General features: G+C 36.5%; 1 protein-coding gene across 5 annotated transcripts in view; it reads left to right on the top strand.

Annotated features, from left to right (window-relative positions):
• The window catches only part of pam (peptidylglycine alpha-amidating monooxygenase), a 68,716-nt gene that overhangs the window by 14,401 nt on the left and 29,780 nt on the right, over positions 1–24,535 (top strand). For 3 of the 5 annotated variants that reach the window (XM_016548406.1, XM_016548434.1, XM_016548411.1), the window contains exons 2-14: positions 3,271–3,716; positions 6,520–6,640; positions 8,683–8,740; positions 11,413–11,500; positions 15,633–15,724; positions 15,898–15,981; positions 16,304–16,352; positions 17,626–17,693; positions 17,857–17,937; positions 18,070–18,146; positions 20,148–20,251; positions 23,279–23,475; positions 23,708–23,758. In XM_016548406.1, the coding sequence (XP_016403892.1) occupies positions 3,625–3,716; positions 6,520–6,640; positions 8,683–8,740; positions 11,413–11,500; positions 15,633–15,724; positions 15,898–15,981; positions 16,304–16,352; positions 17,626–17,693; positions 17,857–17,937; positions 18,070–18,146; positions 20,148–20,251; positions 23,279–23,475; positions 23,708–23,758 (1,162 nt within the window). In that variant the 5' untranslated portion in view covers positions 3,271–3,624. Of the gene's footprint in view, positions 1–2,911; positions 3,057–3,270; positions 3,717–6,519; positions 6,641–8,682; positions 8,741–9,699; positions 9,755–11,412; positions 11,501–15,632; positions 15,725–15,897; positions 15,982–16,303; positions 16,353–17,625; positions 17,694–17,856; positions 17,938–18,069; positions 18,147–20,147; positions 20,252–23,278; positions 23,476–23,707; positions 23,759–24,535 lie in introns of those variants that run through there. The other 2 variants (XM_016548417.1, XM_016548425.1) reach the window with 2 other exon arrangements.

Below are 24,535 nucleotides of genomic sequence, written 5' to 3' on the forward strand. Positions count from 1 at the left end.
AAAAGTGCATAATGTTTAAAATAATGTTTATAAACCAATTATTATTAAGTTGCTTAAACAACTATAAACAAAACAGCATCATGTATATATGAATAGTTTAATACAAAGGGCGGAAAGCCAATCACACGGAGTAAATTTTTCATTTAAAAACATGAGATGCAGTGGGATGGGGGAAAACCCGCCATAAAGTCTCCATATATGTTTTTTTCAAAGTTAAACTTGCGCGTTCAAAATACAGAACTATTGAAACAGGCGTATCGTTTCCGACACGCGCTGTACGCCGTAGACCAATCACAACAGACTAGGCCATCTGACCAATCAGAGCAGAGCAGGCTCACGGAAAGGAGGGGTTTAGAGAGACTGAATCTTTGAACTGCTTCGAACGAATCGTTTGAGAATCACTGGAAAATGAGGTGATATTAAATGCATATTTTGAGAAAACTAAAGCGTTTTTTGACCTTGCATGCATGTAATCCTATTGTAGGAGACTCCCAAAACAATATTAGGAACCGTAAAAATGGCATAATAGGGGCACTTTAATGTTTCCACAAATCCCAAATAGACACAAATACTTTGAAATTCAGCATAACTTCACATAACTATTTTCCAGAGACACAAAATTAGATCAATTAACCTCAAAAGTGCTTTGCTTTGACTGACTAAATCTTACAGATGTTAATATTCAGATGAAATGAAAAAATTAAGAATAGCATATCCACTCATTAAATGTGTTGAGATGTGATTTTGTGCCATATATGGTCAAGAGAAAACGTCTCAGGTTACTTATGTAACCATGGTTCCCTGAGTAGGGAACGAGACACTGCGTCCTCTAGGGGTAGCCTACTTTTTGAAACAATATTAAACAATAAGGAATGATAGACCATGCTATATTGTGAATATAGTCACAGCTAAAGGCCGGTCGAACAGAGAAATTCTGCAAAAGTCAGTCTGTTTCAAGATGTTTATATCCACTTTTAGGGATTGACAACCGTATTTTATAACAGGTGTGACTCTCAAACAGTCCGGTTCACACAGTAGGGCTGTAAAAAAAAAAAATAGAATTTCGAATATTCGTCGAATTTAAAATAAAAATCCACATTCGATGGACTGACGGTCACCAGGTTGCGGTCGCGTCTGACCCCAGATCATGTCAACATGCTTATATTTCTCAACAAAAATCAGTAGACTGGTGCAGAAGTTGTATGCGAGTTACTAAAGTTAGTTATTTTTCACGAGGCTTTAAGTAGCCTAATTTGTTAAGTTAGCCTAATTGTTAGGAAGGCTAATATCTGGCCCTTTCTTCTGGCTTGGATAGTTTTGAGTTACATTTTGACAAAACCTGTCAGATCTAAGTATTATTATGTTTTTTGTTTAAGTTATTGTTTAACATGATTCTTTTTTATTATTATTATTTTGGAACAAATGAGGTCTCTGTTTAAGAACGCCGGCTCGCAGCTGCAGGTTCCGCTGCTTTAGAGCACCGCATATGCACGCGCATATATGTTCGGTTTGCCTAACTGAACGTAGTTTAACTGTCTGCCACAAGTTGACCTTGTAATAAAGGTCTCATCGAGGAAAAACATGCTGTATTTTTGTATTCATTGCATTTTTGAATTATAAAAGTTAAATAATTAATTTTATTATAAAAATATTAATGATTAATCGATAGTCGATCGTTATAGGCACGCATTATACAAATGTGTTGTGGGAATATGTGGGATTCAAATTACTAACGACTCGTCTAGGCTGTACAGAGTCGATTCTTTATTTTGGGAGACAATAACTTTATTTACCGTGCACTTTCAGCTTTACAACTTTGCCGATGGTTTACATTCTCATACAGCTACATTACACACTGCATGAAAGGCAATATTGGAAATGGCATAATAGGGGCACTTTAATGTTTTTAGATTTGTGGAGTAAAAAATGCTATTTTTATTTTAGGGTACATTTACACGACAACAATGTACTAAAAACAGAAAAGTTTTTCCTTTGCATTTTTGAAAAGTTTCGCACACAGACAACAACGTCGTCAAAATGATCCCCGTTCACACAGATCTGCGGAAACGACTAAAAACTATGTATTATGGTTATCATGCATGCCTATAGAATTTGTTTTCACAAATTAGTTTTTTGTAATTTACGTGGAGACAATAATGGTATTGTTTTCTAAAACCTGCACTTTGAAACCTGTTTTCAAAAGTTTAAATAATCGGCCAAAACATATAAAAAGTTTTCCATTTTTCGTTTAAAATCGTGTCGTATAAAGGCCTTAAATTGAAAAGATAAAATTAGACCCTTTGGGTCAGATGGCATTTTTGCTAGTGTTATTATTAATTTAATACTTATGTAATTTATTTATTTATTTGTTAATGATTTGTAAAGATGAAGCACAAAAATGCTGGTTTATTGTTTGAAAATTTGAACATTTGTCAAAAAAATGCTAGTTTATTCCTGAGAATATGCAAGGCAAGAGTCTGAATTCGCTGCGTCTGTTAAGCTGCGTTTGTTTTTGATTTCATATGCCCAGAAAGACCAAGCAGCTCCTTGGCAGTATGTTAATTTCCATCAGTGTCAAGAGGATTATTTCAGCGATTAATTCAGCTTACACTGAAAGAGCGTAAGCCTTCGGTTCCTCCCCGTCTGCTTGTTTTTCCTGCCGTTTGTTTGTCTTATTTGGATAGGCCTCTCTTCTTCATCACGAGACATCTGCCTTTACACAAATGATATCAGTCACGATTAGCGTGGCAGCGTCTGTTTTGCATCCCGTTGATTGTATTGACATCTCTTCAGAATGTAGACGTATTGTGATGGTGCTCTCAGGATAAACACACGGTATGTTGATGATACCTCCCATAATCCCCTGTGGCTCAGGCCTGCTCATTTACTGTTCATCTCTACGTCTCGCAGAGAATCCCTCTAAGTGCTACTCATTCAGTCTGAAAAAACTCGCAGAGGATATTGAGTATGGTGCCGCCCTACTAAAGTGACATCCCCGTCACGAAGCACTGCTGAGGCCCCTTCACTTCCTGTGTCTCCTAGGGAGCAAGCCGAGGGTATTGTTATGGGAATCCTCTTTGATTAGATCATTGTTTGCTTTCTCTCTCTCTCTCTGTTCAGAGTTAGACTGCATGTATATTTCATGAATGGTGGTAGGGATGTAAGAATTGATCTCACTGATTATTCTGAGAGTGCTGGATTATAAAAGGTCTATTTGTTTTATTTTCATCGGTTTCTTCACCTCTTCTTTTTTGGCTGCTGTTTTTGCAGGTTGTGACAGAAGCCTGATGCTGCATTCGTGATATGCACTGCCCAGCGTGAGAAGCAAGAAGCCCTTCTCCTCCTTCTCCTCCTCCTCTTCATCTCGCTTGCCCGTGTCACACTGTGTCTGGACAGCCCTGGTTTCATTCAGTGAGGAGGCGACTGAGTCGTGGACTGTTTTATGGCACTTTTTTGAAGAGCCTGAGCGAGTGAAGAGAGCAGAAAGAGCGAACCGGAGGAGCAGGAGCTCCGGAGCAGCCCGCAGTCGCTGAGTGTTGCCGTGGCTTATGGCGGCAGGGCAGGATTGAAACGCATCGGCTCGCTCTCACTTCTGTTGTTGATCGCTCTTCTGTCCGGTCAGAGATGGGTGTTCTGGGGTGCGGCGTGCTCGTGTTTGCGCTCTTCTTTCAGTGCCATAGCCGCAGTGTCCAAAACCCCGTGTTCAGGTCCAAGAGGTGAGGCAGTTCTCTTCCTTAATGGGTTTTTAAAGCTATTTTTGGCCATACTTCATTATAATGTGTCCTTATAATTACTCTGAGTATTGAGTAAAAAATTAGCACATTAATTACACATCATTTACTGTAGTTACTACATGTAACATGGACACCAAAATGAATTGGGTTACACTTTATTTTAAGGTGTCCTTGTTACAGTGTAATTATGCATATAAGTACTGAGTAATATTAATGAACTACATGTACTTATTATATGGTTAGGGTTTGTACTTGCATGTAATTATGCATAATTAATTGTTATTATAATAGTAAGTACATGCAACATGTGTAACACGGACACCTTAAAATAAAGTGTTACCATGAATTGTTACCCTTTTATATTTTAACTTAAAATAGTACCACCATACTTTGTGTTTAAAGCTATTATTTATACTTATTTGAATTTTTTTGTTATATAGAAACAAGTGATCCAACAAGAGTTTTATTTTAGTGATGCACTGAAATGCATATTTTACAGAAACACTGAATTTAAAGTTTTCATTTGGCAGACACGGAAACCTTTGAAACCGTTTGAAACCTACGGAAGAGGATTAGGGCCAAGCACTAATAAAAAAATAAAACCAATTTGAGATTAAAGTCATTATAATGCAAGATTAAACCTATGGATTAAACTCAGTTTTTCGGGGGGTAAAAAATGTCAAAATAAAATGTTGAGAATAAACTCATTTAATTTCAAGAATAAAGTCTTTATGTTTTACGAAAAAAATTGTTAAATTTTGAGGAAAAATTCTAAGTAAAATGTTGAGAATAAACATTTCGAGAATAAAGTCATTGTGTTTCGAGAAAAAAACGCATTAAATTTCGAGTGGGTAGGCCATAGGGAGGGCTTTGTTGTCCCAAATAAGGCAGCGTCCATTTAATAATTTTAATAAATAAAATCATTTAAACTCTGTTATTATAATGTGCAACAATACTGAGGTGCAAATAGTATCTGTCACTGTTTATAAGTATAAGTAGCATCTAATTACTATTTACACTTATTGCAAAGATCTGCTACTTTTACTAGCGTAAATAGAATCGCTATTTTCACTCAAATAAAAACTGAGCTATATACAAACATTTAAGTTGCACATAAGGCAGTTGTATAGCACTCTATTCTGCTCCAGTTCGTTGTTTAAACAGTGACAGTAATAAAAGCTTTGAGCTTGGACGTTGAATGGCTTTTCTGAGGTAAATGTAATGTCAAGTGATATATTGTTTACAAGCTGTTTTATTAATGTGGTTAAAACACACACACACACAAACATTCAGTAATGTTTTCATTAAGCATTTTCACATTTTTTTTTTTAAATTTTGTGATAAAATGAAAGCTGAAAGCTAAGACTGCTTCATGTCAAAAGCTTACTGAGATTATTGGATTATGGGCAGCACGCTACAAATAATATTTAGTTTTCTTCACGCATCCACTGTAAACAGCATAGACTAAAAGGTTGATCTTGGGGTTTAAGAATTTATATCAGTCAATCAATTCAATTTGAGAAATTGATATCGTCAACTCAGCCGTAGTGTCCACTGTCCACACAGCTGGCATGTTTACCCGTTGTAGTTTATCCACATTTTGTGCGCAAAATAGACACTGATACAGTCAAAACAGAGCTAATTAAACGGTCAGTGATTTCGGCCCTCTAAAACGGTTTCAGACAAAATTTCAGTGCATCACCGTTTTTTTATTTAATTTTTTTAATTTGTCCTGTTGCATTAGTTAAATTAAGGGGTGTTTACACAGTTCTGTTCTTTTCTATTCAGTCTGATTACACATGATGGATGATAAAGCGAATAATTAAATAATTAAAATAAATAAATAACCATATCAAATAAAGAAAGGCCCTATGAAATGCACTGTTTTCCCAAATTCCATTTTATCTATTCTCAAACCTGAAATTAAATCTGCATTTTTAGTTTTCATTGTTCTGAAATCTATTGTATGGTTTAATGCCATCAAAAAGGTTCTGTAATCGGACTGGACGATTTCGAAAAAAAATACCATATGCGATTTATATCATCAAATATTGCAGAAGCAATCGGAATCACTAGTTCTAGGACAAGTTCACTGATTTAGTAATTGTTCCAGCAGTTCCGTTTGATTTAGTGAATAGGGCTGGGAAAATAAATCGATGCATCGAGATTCTGAGATTTTCCGAATGCATCGCGATTCTTTCTCGAGTCGATTCTGAGCTTAGTTTTGAACAGCAGATGGCGCTGCATGCTTTAGAAACGGCCGTACTCTGCTTGTTTCCGAATCCTTACACACACTTGAACCTAAAATAATCATTCATAAAATTCCAAAAGGTTGAAGCGAATTACAAAGTTGTTCACAGTGGGCTGTGTTTACATTAATCTGGCGTCATAAAAGCATTCTGAGCTGAGGTGAAATTACAGACTCAGCCGAACGCACAAACACTCTTTAGCACTCTTCTTCATGAGCATTTGAGTGTGCGGATAAAAACTAAATTAGAGCGCCATCTGCTGTTAAAATCTAAGCTCAGAATCAATTCCAGAGGAATCGCGATGCATTCGGAAGATCTCAGAATCCATCTACGAATCGATTCTGCATCGATTTATCGTCCCAGCCCTATTAGTAAACTGAATCAACATTTTCACTGACAAGAAGGCTTTTTTTGACTTAAATAGTTTGATAGAATATATTTAAGGAGTCCCAACTTAGATGTTAACCTTTTAAAGATGTCTGTCAAAAATGCATCCTAGCCACCAGATAGCAATGCACATCTGTTTTTGGTAACAGGTTTCAGGACAGGGCCTGGTCAGACCCCAATGACTGCTCGAGGACCAGACAGCCATTTGTCCTGTCCAATCCTTACAATTTTTCCCTCGATATTCGCATTCCTGGGGTGATTCCAACAGAGGTAAGATGCATCTTCTTTGTGATTTGCACATTTCTTTATAGGGCCATGAAACCCCCTACTTCATCACCAGTTAGTTCTCACCACAGTTTTGAAAAATGCTATGAAAGTGTGCGTGGGAAGCTGTGGAGACGACAGCGGCTTCTGTTTGATTTCACTCTCATTGAGTTAAAAGCATCACAGGTTCCCATAAACCCATGCTGCACTTCATCATTCCCTGCATCAAAATGAACATATTATGCATGCTTTGGTAAGAACACTGTGCAAACACACACATCCTGTGACAGCTATAATTTAATACAGAAAACAAATGCACAGCCGGTTACATTTGTACTTTGCATGGAAAATCTATATGAGTGTGCTGTTGCTTATTTAATAACTGAGACTGTTATTTTGTGGTGTTTATTCATTGCTTTTGAACGGTTATATCGAGCTGAAAAAACTGTATGGATCATGTTTGTGTTGGATCCTCAGGGTCTGTGGAAGAGATTTTATGCCAAAAACTCCTACAAATGAAAACAAACACTCACTTGCAATCCATAACACGTCTCTCAACTACTAAGAGAAACATATTCTCATAGGAAAATGACATGCAATCTCATGAATAATAATGAGACACAGATGAGTCATCAATGTACTATAGAGATAATGAATATTTTAAACCCATAAGACCAAAATTAACTAGTTTTCTCTAAAATGAATTGATTTTGACATTGATGTGCAGGGCCCCTTTTAACATCTTGGAAAATGTAGTTTAGTGTTTCATGAACCTTTAAAAAGCAGATAAGTATTGTAGTGCAGTAATGTTTAAAATATTGTAAAATATAAGTGTTTAAGCACATTTGTGATGTTTTATTTGATCTTCAGTGGTCTCCAGATGCATAATGTCTTGGTATTAACAGTTTTTCTGCAGCGCTAAGGTCTAGACTGCATCTCTTCACACTTTGTAATTATGAGAGCTGTACTCATAGCTGCAGATTTAAGCTTTGTGTGTGTGTGTGTGTGTGTGTGTGTGAGAGAGAGTGTGAGTGTGTCTGTGTGTGTGTGTGTGTGTGTGAGAGAGTGTGAGTGTGAGTGTGTTTAAGTCACTGGTGTGCGTGTGTGTCTGTGTCTGTGTCTGTGTGTGTGTGTGTGTCTGATGGTGCTGAGTGCACTCGAGTACACCTTGTTGCTGAGGCAGCTGAAGAAAGAGAGAATTTTTCCAAATAAAGATCATGTTAAAGTGTTCCAAGAAAGCCTAAATCAATTATTAAAAAACAAGAAAATGAGATTTAATATTTACTGTTTAACTTGTTAAAATAATTAATGCAATTTTTGCAGCATATGTAATACAATACATACAAAAGCAGCAGTATTCATAATATAGCTGATCTAGTCAGTTAGTATTCCACCTGAACCCTGTCCATGTTGCCAGATTTACTCTGCACTGTATTAGAGGCACTACCCATACTCTGTGAATATTCTGAATGAATTGAATACTAGGATGACCTACTGTATTTGCCCAAATGTACAGTATGCAACAGAGCATACTTCACTTCTGTTTCCCATAATATAAAACATTCGGCTTGAACTTCAGTTTCCACTGTTTCACAGTTGGAAAAATATGCATTATGTAAAGATAAGCTTTTCTAACAGTAGTATGATGCATTGTTGCAAATAATAAATCTTGGACTTCAATTTTGTATAAAATTCTCAGCTTTTGGCCACCTAGCAAATTACACATGCAATGTAGTGAAGTTATGTGATAACAATTGTTGTGTGTTGTGTTATAAAATAGGCAGTATTTACTTGGCAGTATGCTAGTATGGCCAGATAATGGCTGCACCTAAAATGTATTTGAGGCACTTGTGTAGATATTGCATGAAATACAAAAGAAAATGACTTTTTGCAAAATAAATATCAAAGTCTAGATATTTTATTTTGGTGCATTTCTTTCATTCTGTTATCACTGAACTGGAGCGTCACTGCTTTTGTAAACATGGTCAGTAGTGAATATGTGTATCTGTGATAGAAACTGTCTAACTTGTGTGTTTGTTTCTTAACAGTCCGACAGCTACTACTGTATGGCTGTTCCTGTCCCCACGTCATGGGAGGCCTACATCGGTGAGTACATGCTCATCAACAATGGCACATCACAGAGACGTCTAGGTGTAGACTTTATTAAATAATCATCCAAAGTAAGTCAAAAACACGAGAGAGCAGGAGCTAAGACTCACCATGAACCATCTATGAACAAGACAAAGACTTGAGTCTGAACAAGGAAGTCATGAGGGCTTAAACACAGTGAATAAAACCTGGCCCCTTTATTTTTATGAATGCATTTGCACTTTATTGTTTGGACAAGGACCGGCCGCTGCGTCTGTGTGCGCCGCCATCTTGAATTCATATACTTGAATGTCATTTGTTATTTAACTGTGATCCTGATGATGAAATCATCATTTTCGGATGAGACTGCATTTGCTTATGCTAAAATCAAAGTATAACGTCTCTCTCCTGCTGTGTGCTTAAGCAGATCTTTACACAAGTCATCCAGGCCAGTGAATCCCGTAATACTGAGACTCGAGCGGCAGCGGCCATGACTGATGGCTAATGAGTTCACAAACCTCAACAATCACTGTAATAAAATAAGTCCCTTGGTCTTCATCTACAGCTGATCATTTACTGTATTTGGTGCTGGTGCTTCATTAAGGGTTCAGTCTGATATTCATTCTTTATCTGAATACTTCAAATTACACATGCAATGTAGTGAAGTTATGTGATAACAATTGTTGTGTGTTGTGTTATAAAATAGGCAGTATTTACTTGGCAGTATGCTAGTATGGCCAGATAATGGCTGCACCTAAAATGTATTTGAGGCACTTGTGTAGATATTGCATGAAATACAAAAGAAAATGACTTTTTGCAAAATAAATATCAAAGTCTAGATATTTTATTTTGGTGCATTTCTTTCATTCTGTTATCACTGAACTGGAGCGTCACTGCTTTTGTAAACATGGTCAGTAGTGAATATGTGTATCTGTGATAGAAACTGTCTAACTTGTGTGTTTGTTTCTTAACAGTCCGACAGCTACTACTGTATGGCTGTTCCTGTCCCCACGTCATGGGAGGCCTACATCGGTGAGTACATGCTCATCAACAATGGCACATCACAGAGACGTCTAGGTGTAGACTTTATTAAATAATCATCCAAAGTAAGTCAAAAACACGAGAGAGCAGGAGCTAAGACTCACCATGAACCATCTATGAACAAGACAAAGACTTGAGTCTGAACAAGGAAGTCATGAGGGCTTAAACACAGTGAATAAAACCTGGCCCCTTTATTTTTATGAATGCATTTGCACTTTATTGTTTGGACAAGGACCGGCCGCTGCGTCTGTGTGCGCCGCCATCTTGAATTCATATACTTGAATGTCATTTGTTATTTAACTGTGATCCTGATGATGAAATCATCATTTTCGGATGAGACTGCATTTGCTTATGCTAAAATCAAAGTATAACGTCTCTCTCCTGCTGTGTGCTTAAGCAGATCTTTACACAAGTCATCCAGGCCAGTGAATCCCGTAATACTGAGACTCGAGCGGCAGCGGCCATGACTGATGGCTAATGAGTTCACAAACCTCAACAATCACTGTAATAAAATAAGTCCCTTGGTCTTCATCTACAGCTGATCATTTACTGTATTTGGTGCTGGTGCTTCATTAAGGGTTCAGTCTGATATTCATTCTTTATCTGAATACTTTTGTAACATATAGGAATGATATAAATAAAGTATACATTTGTCCACCAAATATAGTTTCCATGCCTGCAGTGCCGGATCTCCAGTGTTGTGAAGATGAGTTTGCAGTCTGTGAGCTGCAGGAATGAACAAACACATACAGTGCAAGCATTATAGTCCGATTCATTGAAAATGACTAATTTGAGCGGGTGTATTTGATTAATTATTCATAAAGTAAATCATTCACTGAAGGAGCTCGTTGAATCAGTCAGAGGGGTTACTGAATCAATATCGGTGTTACTCATTAAACCATACGTTATCATTAGTTTCAGCGATATCCATCTTGAAATGAAGCACATTTTGTGAGCTTTCAGTCATTGTAATTGCTGACTGGTTGTGTGGAACTGACTTGTTTTGAATCTTCAGCTTTCCATTAGTGGATTGTGTTTCATTGTGTGTGGTCTTTAGAGAAGATAGGCTGTAGTTTGTAGAGTAACAGGTCCACCCAGACTTCTGCATGTCTTGCTACAGCCATCAATCAACATCCCATCTATTATTCATAGCTTCAATAGAGAGAGAGGCCCTTCCTGGAGATATCCATCACTTTTTATATGGGTAGCATATTGATGTTCATTGTGGTTGATGCCAAGCAAACAGCATTCACCCTTTCAAACTCCTCACAGGTTTCATGCAAACCTATATTGCAAAACATGAATTAAAAAAAAAAAAGTTGTAAATGAAATGATTATTAGAGTATGTTTTGGAAGAAAATACTATACTGTCTTTCTGCTTCAAAAATTCATGTTTAATTCAATGTGATTCTTGCTGTTTCTTTGTTTACTAGCAAAATTATTTGTGAAAATAGTTTTGAAGTAAATCCTACACCAAGTTATTTTCAGTTCACAGTTGTTATGTTTGGTTTAGGGCTCAAATAATTGTTTGTGTGTGAAACCACATTCAAAAAGAGACTTTTTCAGTTGACTGTCATTCAAGATGCTCTCCTCACTATCTTACCATCTTCTCACTAAGATTACTGACTTTAACACTATTATCTTTTCAGTGGACTTTGTTCCCCATGCCAGTATGGACACAGCCCACCACATGATTTTATACGGCTGCAAAACCCCTTATGCCACCCAAGGATACTGGTGAGTCGCATCTGACTCCTTGAGAATTGGAGTGATTTATTTTTTTTGTGCTGTTACTGTACTTTCCTTAATTTGCTGACACAACTGTGTCAGTTGCACAAAAACCTTTTCAGACTGAGTTAGTCACACTATCCTTTAAATAAATATATATATATATATAATTTTTTGAGAAATAGTTTTTTATGTAAAGAGATTTGTATTCAGTAAGGATGCATTACATTGATTAAAAGTGACAGTATGGACTTTTATACTGATACATCAAGCAGCAGTTTTCAACATTGATAATAATCAGAAATGTTTCTTGAGCAGCAAATCAGCATATTAGAACGATTTCTGAAGATCATGTGACACTGAAGACTGGAGTAATGATGCTGAAAATTCAGCTTTGATCAGAGGAATACATTAAATTTTAACAGATATTCACATAGAAAACAGTTATTTTTATTTGTAATAATATTTAACAATATTACTGTTTTTTTTTTGTTTTTTTTTGATCAAATAAATGCAGACTGGGCAAGCATGAGAGATTTTTAAAATCAAAAACATTAAACCATCCTCATTTTGAATAATGCACACATGTTTTAATTCTGTTAAATAATACCAGCAGTTGCAGAAACTGTAGTTACTCTTGTTAAAGATTTGTTCATTACTCCTGTCCCTGTTTTATGCGTGTAGTCAGCTATGAATAAGCCACAGTCAGGTTGAGCTCCTGATGATTGTAAACGCTGTGGCCTTGTGGTACATTCAAAACATTAATCTCTTTGAGCGGTTTGACATGTTAGCTTCTAATTCAGCCAAAAGTATGAGTTACAGTACCTGTTTGTCAGACCAATGATAGATGGGTGTGGGACAGTAGAAGTGTTTGGGAAACACTTTCAATTATCATTATTTCTATTTAGTGACTCTAGTGGCACAGAAAAACATAAATGACATTTTGTCTCAAGTTTGATGGCATTTGTCTCTGTTGGTATTTGTATAGTATATGTATAATACAGTTTTACATTTGTGTAGATGTATAAATTCACCATTGCCTCCGAAGCAAACTTAAAAGCAGAGAATGCTTTCAATGTACTAGTCATACAATTTTGATAACAGGTTGAGTAAATGTGTCATTAAATGTCATCTGAGCTTTTTATCTGGACAATGCTGCATCATTACCAAAATTAATCTCAATGCTTTGGTTAATGTGTGCAACAACTGCTGCTTCCTTACAGAACGGGAGAGAGAAAAGTAATAAAACTGCCTGTTACTATGGCAACCATTTGCACCTTGACAACAGCATCTGAGATGACCTGAAGGGAGGGGAGATGTAGGCTTGGTTTTCATCCTTTCTTCAGTTTCCATGGGCTGTGTGATTAGATGAACAACAAAAGAATTAACTCAAAAACATTGCTGTAAATACACTACAGCCAAATCACCTCATAAACAAACCTCAATACATGGCTACACCAAATCTACTCAAACAGGCATGTGTATTCACGGTATAAAGTCAGGGTTGTTTATTATGTACCTTAAAGCTGAAACATATCTAGCATATACAGTGTCTCTGTCTCATTTTAACCACAGCGGCTTCATTTCCCTGCTATCAGTCTTCACCGTGCAGTTTTCCATAGCCCAAACGCTTCTCTCTTTAATGTCACTCATGTATTGTGAAAAATTCATGGTGCAGATGCTGCAGGGTGTTTCTCATGGCTTGCACACTTTCATAGTGTGAGATGTGAAGCTTCAGAAGCATCGGGGATCAGCATGAAAATAGGCTAATTATACCAAACCCAGAAAATGTACAGAAACACAGAATTCAAAGAGGCCATGGGTCATCTGCAGCCCCAGTGCAGTGGCATGATGGGATATTTGGATGCACTGCCATCTCAAAACTAGTCGATAGAGGTGTTACAAGGGTGGAGAAAGAAATATCAGAAATGTTTATTGTGAGAAACATGTTTCTATCAGGTGGAATGAGAAGTTTGTGGGGAAATATGCGCATTAGAACCTGAGATATTTTGTAAATGTAAAGAAAAGATCTACACATACACATATATAACGTGTTGGACCCTGGAAACACTGGAAACTCCTGAAATACTCAGACCAGCATGTTTGTTTGAGCATCCCAGCCAGTTGTACTCATAGATTCATCCCGTGGCATTGGAGTTTGGGGCAGGGCTGTCCAGTTGTATGACAGATATGATTCAATCAGATTTAGTAAATTTGAGCTTTGTAGTCGTATGGGGAAAAAAAATTATAACTTCACTTTTGGGTCATTCCGTGTCAAATCAACCAAATTTCAGAAACTTCCCCAGCTAGAATGACTGATTTGGTAATATTTATCCTGAAGAAAGATAAACATAAATAGTGATAAAAACCAAAATATTAAATGTCATGGAGGAATAACAATGTCTCAATGCGTCTCCATGTGCAAATTCTTCAATTTGACCCACTTTCAATGGTTGAACAATGAAATGTGGGACCCACATTTGGTTTTTGACCACTGAAACTGTACGGTTTAACAGTTAACTCATTGAGCCTCTCTGACATCCCCATGCTTGTGGAATTGAATCACATATGTGACCCTGGAGCACAAAAGCAGTCTTAAGTCGCTGGGGTATATTTGTAGCAATAGCCAAAAAAAATTGTATGGGTCAAAATTATTGATTTTTCTTTTATGCCAAAAATCATTAGGATATTAAATAAAGATCATGTTCCATGAAGATATTTTGTAAATTTCCTACCGTAAATATATAAAAAGGCCAAATATTGTCCTATCCTAACAAACCATACATCAATGGAAAGCTTATTTATTCAGCTTTTCATGATGCATAAATCTCAATTTCAAAAAATTGCCCCTTATGACTGGTTTTGTGGTCCAGGGTCACATATGGCCCTTAAAATGAAGATACCAAAATAAAATATAACTGTAATGTTTCTTGACTTACAGGCATGCAAACTGAAAAAAAAAATTAGCTTTTTCCCATTTTTGAACTGTCACCATTGGCATGTAAAGCAACAAAGATTGCTAAAGTCTACTGATTTTACCAGTAGTTAAATAGACTAATATATTTACTAGTGCTGGGTGGTATGACCAAAAATTTATATCACGGAATTTTTCCAAATTTATACTGGTTTCACGGTACATGTCATGACGGTATTTTATTTTTTTTTCATGCATGACCGTGTGTTAACCATATTTTCTACTGATTGAGAGAGGAAATACTGCAGTATATTGACTTAGAATGCCCTATTTTACTGTCATGATGAGTGAATATTGTAAAAAAAATACCACACTAAATAGTGAGTAAACACGACCCCTTTTAATACATGTTAACCAGGAGTCACTCTCATTTATAATCACAGCATCGTCTGATAAAATCAACATGCATCTAACACTAAAGAGCGGCTATGTGGTTGTTTTGGCTATATTACTTTTTTGTCTCATGCAGCGCACTGCCTGCGTCTGAGTAACAAACTAAAAAAAACAACAAACAAAAAGTGCATGTGATATTAACAGAAGAACTACGCTCATATTTATAATTCCAAACAATCAGTAAGCGACAGGTCTATTAGTTCTACAGCTTCAGTTTCGGAACTTTCACGCTTAGTATGCATGCAGCTGTTCCCTCACCACAGAGCAACAGTGAAAAGGGACCCCTTTCAAACAGTGTCGCATTCCAAACGTTGTTTAAGCGACATACACCGGATTTAAAAATTCATATCATAACAAAAATAAACACCGGTATTCGGGTATGAACCGGTATACAGCCCACCACTAATATTTACTAATGGAGCTTCCAATCTCTGTGTAAAAATGGCATGATGCTGCCATCTTTCTGAAGTCATTACTCCCACCTGTATTTTGGCTCTGAATCTCAGGTGAAAATTGTCATTTTGACCTCTGTCGACAAAATAAGTGGATTGCTCAGTAAATATACATCCAAGACATTTAATATTTTGACCTTTTTTCTTCATTTATGTATTTCTTTTACCAGAAAAAAAAATCTAAATCAACATTTTTAGCCGAGGACTTCTGGTTGAGTTGGCACAGAATGGCCTTACTGCAAATGTCTGTGTTGTGATGAGTAATAATGATTCTTAACTGGAGGATAATTTCTGACATATTTTCGTTTGTTGGATTGTTTAGGGATTGCGGGAAAGAGCTGGGGACGTGTCTGGATCAGGCCAAGATCATGTATGCCTGGGCCAGGAATGCTCCTCCAACCAAACTCCCCAAAGGTGCTCGTCATTTCTCCTCCTCGTCTCTGTCTCAGAGCAGCCAGATCATTTTACTCTGAGTTTAGCCAGTGCTGTTACAGTGTAACTCATAAGTGATCATGAGTAAATGGCTTTTCTCTGAAAAACAAAAGACTAAAGTGTTGTCTTATTTTGCACTTCTTTTTTTTTTTCAGATGTTGGCTTTAAAGTTGGAGGAGACACCAGAATTAACTACTTTGTGCTTCAAATTCACTATGGGGATGTCACAAATTTTAGAGGTAAGCACTGATGTACACAGCAGCACAGCAGATCCAGAGCTAAAGCAACGGTAGATCAGCATGCTTTAATGACTGCGGCATCAGCCAAACTTGACCTGCTGATCAGAAATGCCCTGTGTATGATGAGTTGAATGTCCAGAATTAACATTTTCTCCTCATTTCCTAACTCTCCTCTCATTTTGACGTAATTTTTTGTGTGTGTGCTTGTGCTGCTTAAAGCAGCAGTATTTGCACAAGGTCTGGCAGGTGTAACGGTGATCAAAAGCGGCGTTTTGGTGTCTTGAGATGGTATTTTGATGTGTTTATCTTGTCTTGATTGTAGATCATCATAGAGACTGCTCAGGACTCACTTTAAGAATGACTTCCAAACCGTAAGTTATTGCCACTAGATCTAAAAATATCTGTGATTTATTCATAAGATGCATTTGTTTCATTTTGTCATCATTTACTCATCTTCTTGTTGTCCCAAACAAGAATGATTTTCTTCAGTTGATGGTGTCAAGCCTGACACGACAGCTTTTTGAATTGAACACAATTGCAAAATGAGATTTAAGAGCTGCAGCAGAAGGGAAGATTTTCAGAGAATTAACACTTATATTTGGGTCGGTTTATCTCACAAAGTTGTAATGTATGGCTTCAGAAGACTTTTGCTTTTTTTTTGCTGTGGTCATTTTTTACAGTATAAATCACCATCCATCTCAAGATTTCTTGTAATGTTTTCTCCTATTCTTCTAATGTGCCAATAAATTGTTCAGGTTTATATTTGAGCAGCTGTTAAATTCTCTTTTGAAATTTTGCAACACTGAGAAAAAGTGAAGCTTTCAGTCTGTGGGTTAATTACAACTGTTTGGACTGGTTAGGGTTAAATTTTATTAAAAAAAAATCCAAAAGTACAGTAAAACATTTTAACCGTTTGTATAATGTTAAGGAAATAAAGTGTTGGTTGAGCATGAGTAAAAACAGCAACTGAATCAGCTCCAGTTCAGCTCGTGTCCGTCCTAATTTATGTCACACATGCCAAAGGGCACAATTGCTTACTTTAGGTGCAACTGGAAATTGGGCCACGTCCATGTCTTTGAAAATATGAATGTGTCAATGTAGCCTGAAAGATGACAGTATTTTTTCAATGCATGCTGGATTTTTTATTGTATAAAATGGCTAGTTTTAAGTCCTTGGCTCTGATTGGTCATCACAGGCTTCCAGTTGTGCTACTGTGTATATCACTGCAGAGTGCCTGTTTCCATTAAGCTAAAGTGTGTTTTTAATGTGAGTGGAGGAACCACAAAATACAGGCTAAACAGTGCCATTGGCATAATGTATGCCTGCTATGTTTGTAACAGATGCATAAATCAGTCTGAATGCAGTAAACTTGTGAAGTCTCACCCACCAGGAGAAAAGTTTAAGGAGAAAAAAATGACTGTTGAATTATTACAAATTATGCATTTCTTCACTTTGTGCATTACTACGTCAGGTGTGCATTATTTTTCAATTTATTCCTTACATAGTCGTATACATATTAAGACTGTAAACATAATGTAATATGTAAGCAATTCAATATGAAAGTCAATGAAACTGGTGTTTTATTAATTCAGCTCCTCTAACTGAATCTCTGTGAATCTGATGACTGTTGTGCGCTCTGTGCAGACAGCCCTTTATTGCTGGCATGTATCTGATGATGTCTGTGGACACTGTCATTCCTCCTGGGAAGAAAGGTACACCAACATGGGAACCATTTCAACTATTTTCCAGTTTGGCACTAATAATCTTGCAGACATTTGGGGTGGTGAAAGGTTTCTAGCTTTACCTAGAAGGTTGTGATTGGATATCAATGCTTGTCATCTTATTTATGCCGTCTGATGATTTTGGTGTTTGCAGTTACCAACGCAGACATTGCTTGCACTTACACATCCTCCCCGATGTATCCATTTGCCTTCAGGACACACACACACAGCCTCGGTGAGATAGCATTTAAAAAAGATATAGATTTTTTTGTTATATTTACATCTAGTTCTTATTTAGTCTTTGCAAATTCTTCTTTTCTGTGGTGGTAACATGCATTTTCATGATCTTGTGTGTCTTGTTCTTCAGGTAAAGTTGTGAGTGGGTACAGGGTTCGAAATGGACAGTGGACTCAGATTGGACGCCAGTCTCCATTATTGCCACAGGTATGTTTATGTGTCCACTCTGCCTGGTCGAGCATGATGGGTTAATGCAGTGGGTATGGAAAAGAATCAGCCCCCTTTAAAATAATCACATTTTGTTGCTTTGCAGCCTGAAATGAAGACGGACACAGTTTTTGTTTTATCCAGCTGTATTTACCCGGTGCAACTTATAACATCCAAGTGAAAGATAAAAAAAATAAACAGGGTGGTTCTGTTCTATACCCACTGTATGTGGCTTCTAGAGAGGGAAATGCATCATTTGTTTCTGATAAGAGATGTCAGTCATGTTAATGACTCATCAGCGTCATAGTGATTTTTATGTTTTCCCTGCTGTCAGACCGGTTTACACTCTGTCTATGGTGTTTACAAGTGCAGTTTCCAGTATCCAATACATGGATACCATAGACTGTATAAAAACATGGACGCAGTGTCCGTGACGTCACCCGTAGGTTTCTGAAGAGCATTTTTGAAGCCCAAAGTGGGCGGAGCCGACCGTCGCCATCTTGGCAGCGCGTCACTCCTGGATAATCTAAAATGGGCAAAGAGGCGGGACGTGGGTGGAGCTGGTTGCTGAAACCACGCCCACCTAGCTCGACGGTGGTGACAGCAATCCACCTGTCACTCAAGTGGCCACGCCCTTAATTATGCAGAACTTCTGAATAATTTGTAATATGTAATTATTCACGGTATTTAGAAGTGCCCACGATAACAATATCGTGCATATTCATTACCGTGATATATCGCATTACCGAATACCGGCACAAGTCTACCAGGCTGTAAACATATTTTTTTCTGCTGTGAAGTTGGGCATTTTAACATGGTGAGTCTATGGGATTGACTCCCTTTTGCAGCCAGCCTCTAGCGGCCAGTCGATGAATTGTAGTTTACTGTAAGTCACTTCTGTGTTGGTTTCAAGAGAGAGCCTCTTGAAGGTTGCCGCTTGATGGATACATATACGGTAAACACACAGTATGCATTTCTTTTTAGACAACTGCTTCTCCCAGAGAGCCACTTGGAGCTACTGTGTAGTTCCAACTCTAGCTTAATGTACCTGAATCAACTAATCAAGGTTTTTTTTTTTTCCTTGTGATCATCCCCATTCTTAAAACATTAAAGCAGTCTAATGGCCCATGCATACTGTGTGAGAAAATGATTAAGTGTGATAACCGCGTTACATTTACACATTTACATTTGACAGACGCTTTTACCCAAAGTAACTTATATTGCATTTTATTCATACATTTTTCCAGTTCATGCATTCCCTGGGAATCAAACCCATGACCTTGGCATTGTTTGACTACAGGAACACTGTTTAAGAACATGTTTCCTAAGTAAAATCATTTGGTTTTGAATTGGAATTGTATTTCAGCAAGTTTAATCAAATATTATCCTGAAAATAAAACTGAAAAACACTTTTAATTCATTTTAAATGTGTTTGTGTAGCACTTTTCATAATCTTTTCAATAAATGTGATTCCAAGCCAGTTTTGCAGAGAATAGTGCCATACAGACTCCAGTGAACAAGCTAAAGCAGTAGAGAGGAGTAACTCTGAAGAATGATTAACAAATGTTTATCTTTAAGTTGTCTTTAGAAATAAGAAACAGTATTAGCAAATTCTGTAAATGTGATCAATTGCACTAGACATGTTTAATTAATATCTTAACACTTTAATTTGGATATCCCTAATTTAGATATCACCTAAAATTGTCATATAATATAAATATAATGCATGAACATGCGATAAGCAGAGATGTGTAGAGAAAATGACTGGCAATACGAATGACGTTTGGTGTGGGCCTGCAAATAGGTTCATGTTAAAATCTAATTCTGTCATCATTTACTCGGCCTCTTGTCATTCCAAAAACCCAAGACTTTTGTTCATCTTTGAAACACAAATGAAGATATTTCTTGGCGAGCAAGCACATTTCAGCTTCTGTTTGCTATGTTGCTATGTTTTTCCTCTCTGGATAGAAAAAAACAACTTTAAACTTCACTCGTGTTTAGGCTTTTTATCCAGTCGCCAACACCATTGATGTAAAAAATGGAGACATACTGGCAGCCCGTTGTGTGTTCACAGGAGAAGGAAGAACCACTAATACCCAAATCGGGTAAGTCCATGTTCTTACCAAGAATTGAGTCTCATTTTGTTGTTGTTTTAATGAGACTCTCACTGTTTTGTAATGCTTAATAGCATTGTTTAAAACGCATAACTGATGTGAGATTTCCTTTGGGAGAGTTCACCTTTTATTTTTGTTTGATTTGTTCCTATGTAGAGTTACTGTGGCAGTAAGTGTGTTAGATGAGTGATGTTGTGCGTGCTGTTGACGTTTCCAGCTTTCACTGTGTTTGCATGCTGTTGTGTCTCTGACCACCTGTCTTACTGTGTCCATCTGATAAAGTGACACGCTGTAAGACAGCTGGTGACTGTGTGTTTCTGTGTGTGTGATGTTTAAAGAGTGATTAAACACGCTCGTCGATGTCTCCGTTTCATCATTTTCCGTTTGAGCGTGACTCCTTGAACGTATGTGTTCCTCTGCCCTGCCATGCCTATTACCATGGTGATAGGGAGAGCACATAATAGTGCATTGACGAAGGAAGCCCAGCGCTCTCGCCCACGCACCCAACTCAAGTCCACAAGATAACGATGTAAAGATGACTGCTGACGTACAGTCTGGTCTTTGGCTCCAAGAACTGCCCACTTAGGCCAGAGACATATGTGCACAAGTACACACTCATGAATACATTGCAGATGCGTGGTCCCATTATACATACAGTGCTGTGAAAAAGTAAGTGCACCCCATGAGAAGTGCAATTAGGAGTTCACGCAACAAGCATGTTGGAATCGTATAGAACCTTGTCATATTTGACCTAATTAGGGGTTCAAGCATGAAACTCCAGCAGGGCTTTCCCAGGACTTTTAATAGTTATTGACGTGGCCTTTTTTATTATATTACCCAACTAGGCCTGTCGCAATAGTCAATATATCGACTTATCACACGATATATGGAAATGAGCGCGATAATTTTGGTGCTGCGTTATATTGCGACTGATAACTTTTTTTTGTATAATTAAAAATAATGATTTATATTATTTTTTACAAAAAACACACACACAGAGCGGACAGCATTCAAGCTGCGTGTCGCGTTCGGTTACGACAGTCAAGACGATCATTCTGCGAATGGGATGTGCATAAGCACTTTGTGCCGCTCTGGATTGAGCCTTTCATACTCTATTATAATACTTCTGCGCATGATAGGACAGAACAAGAAGGGCTATTAATAATTTCATGTATAGCACAGTAATGGAGGCAGCAAAAGGACTCCTATCTATCATATGTTGCTGTCTCATTACTGCTGTGCATTTAAAAGAAATGTATTTTAAATTTATAGTATATAGTATTTATATATAAATATATTTACTTGTTTTTCATGAATGTATTTTACTACAATACAAAGAGCAATGTATAACATTTTACCAGATTTAGTCCTACACTTATTCACCTTTATTTGTTCCCTAATAATGTTATTTCACTAAATGTTTACATTTTATAAAAATTATTGTGCACTCATGATTTTTCTAGAATAACCTAGCCTAGTTTATAATAGTATTATTTTCATAGATTATGATTATATATTTTTTTTATTTGTTATTTTTCATTAAAATGAAGTTGTCTATATTTGGTACACACAAAAGTAAATTAATTCTACATTGATTTTAAAAAATATGCTGGTATCTGTTGACCGATACTCAGAATTTTCAGTATCGGATCGGATTGGTTAAAAAAAAAAAAAATGGTATCGTTGCATCCTTAATTTATTATTTATAATTTTTTATTTACTTAGGATATATTTTTTCACATTCCGATTCCAATGTCTAAATATTCTTTATTTTATATAACATTTTTTGTTCTTTGAAAGAGTGTACTTGCATTATTATGCTATATTGTCATACTGTCATTAATCAGTGGCATAAAATGGCCTTAAAATGGCAATAATATCATTTATCGCAATTAATTTTGGTGCAATATATCGCACAACAAAAAGTAGTTATCGTGACAACCTTATACTCAACAAAATATCAGATTTTCACGAATCATGATGCAGATCTGAAGGATATAATTCTAAAGTGCCATGTAAAATTTTCTACATGACTAATTATAATAAAATTGAAATTGTGATGTGCCTTAGTGTGATTATTAAATCGCAAATGCTGTGATTGTATATATGTATATAAAATGTATATATAAATATATATATATTCTCTGCATGTTTCAAAATGAAGCATGGCACTGTGTTCTTTTATGTGTTAGCAGCTCATGATCCATTTTTTTTTTTTTTTTTTTAAGTTTTATAGCCTTAAATATGCAGTTTTCCACAAAAACCTCAATGGTTAAACATTTAAAAATGATTAAATTAAGTTTTACTGTAAAATTAAATTATTATTATCATTATTATGTTATAGTCATATTGATATTTAATCACTACAAACAAGCACAGCAAACCTGGAGCTTTTGCAATTAAAAAAATCGCAATTAGAATGTAAATTACAATTGTTTTCCCCCCAAAATCATGTAGAGCCTTAGTTGTGAACAATTTCTGTATTGTGATGAATGTTCAAGTGAAACGGCTTATCAAACAGGCAAAAAGGAAAGAAAAAAAAGGGTGGGACCTCATTTTATCCATTGGTTGTAGATGGGATTGTGAAAAGTAAGCTTCCATACATTGAATGGAGGCAGATCTGAATATGAATATGTTCTGACACAATTTGGAATGCAACAATGCAAAAATAAAGTTTCCTTTCCAAACCAGTGCGAGTGTGTCGTTTCAGACCAAAGTTTACTTTTTTCCGTGATATTTAGGGGTGCGTCACAGAACAAACCAAAATATATAGCTGTTATATCTAATTTACTGAAAAACAAATGGACACATTGGAAGCAAAAACAATGGAAACCCAACAGGAGCTTGCTGTTTTGAGGAATATCTTGCTGTTTCACAGTATGTAGAGGGTTGGTGGGTGTGTCATTTGAGGCAAATGCTGTTCTGTGGGTTATTTGCCGTTTACTTGCATCTTTGGAGCTGTAATTTGGCATTTTGTGCTAGTAGTTTGTTTATGTGTCCTTGTCTCCTTCCTCACAGAGGCACCTCCAATGATGAGATGTGTAATTTCTACATCATGTACTACATGGACAACAGCCGTGCTGTGCCTTACATGAGCTGTGGAGATGACAGCAGTAGTGAACTGTTCCGAAACATCCCTTCTGAGGCCAATATTCCCATCCCGGTCAGTCCAGACCACATGATGTCCATGAAGCATGAGTCAGCTCCTCAGAAAGGTACCTTCCAAAAATAAACCTTCTGAGATTTTGCATGCAAAGCACTATGAGTAGGCAGAGCGACCAAAATCTTATAGGCTACTGTGGGATGATTGCATTATTTTTCTTGGGATAATCCAGAGGCCCGGTTAATATTTTACAAATGAAATGTACTTGATTTTTTTTTTTTAATCTGTAAAGTCTATATTTTCTATATAAATATATTTTCTCATGTCTTCCTTGATTTCCACAGATGTTGTGGATCTGCAGGAGCCCAAGAGAGAAGAGGAAGTTCTGGATCAGGGTAAGATGTTTAAAAATGATTTCAAATTATAGAGATAATCAAGACTGAAACGCACAATCACTACAAATCTCATTTGACTGACACAGTGGCTGACATTCTTTTATTGTGAACAGTGCACAGTGGATTTGATAGTATAGCTGTAGTACAACTCCAAGACATGAGTGTGTCAGATAAGAGCTTTTGGAGAGCACAGTGAATAACAGTGGACACTGTTGAACTCCAGAAAGGACAAAAGCATAATAAAAACACAATCAATGTTTCACTGGGTCTGCAGTGCAGTTTACAAAATTTACAATATCAAAATAATTTGCCAATACAAAATATAATAAAGTAAAAAAAAAAAAACATATAATAATATAATAAAATACACTATACTAATACAATAAAAATATTAATAATGCAAAAAATAATTTGCTGAAAACATTTCCCTCTGACACAGCTCTCACACTTAGCCTGTCACTGCCGGCATTGTTTTTTTTTTTGTGGTCTCATTCAGATTTTAATAACATCCGTTTTCTTTCCTTGTATGGAAAATGACATTCTGCACAATTTCTCCTTTTGTGTTCCATGGAAGAAAAAAATCATACAGGTTTCGAGTGGCATAAGGCTTGATAAACTGATAAACACTTCACACATTATATGATTCATTGGTGTTGTGAATATAATTTCAAAGAAATGGAATATTATAGAAAAAACTATTAAAGCGCCTCCATCTAGCTGCCAGTGAAAATAAGCTGTGTGCATTGACTTTTTTTTTTTTTTTTTTTTTTACAAAGA

This window comes from Sinocyclocheilus rhinocerous, unplaced genomic scaffold (assembly GCF_001515625.1).
Source record: "Sinocyclocheilus rhinocerous isolate Xijiao unplaced genomic scaffold, SAMN03320098_v1.1 scaffold2386, whole genome shotgun sequence".
Lineage (NCBI taxonomy): Eukaryota > Metazoa > Chordata > Actinopteri > Cypriniformes > Cyprinidae > Sinocyclocheilus > Sinocyclocheilus rhinocerous.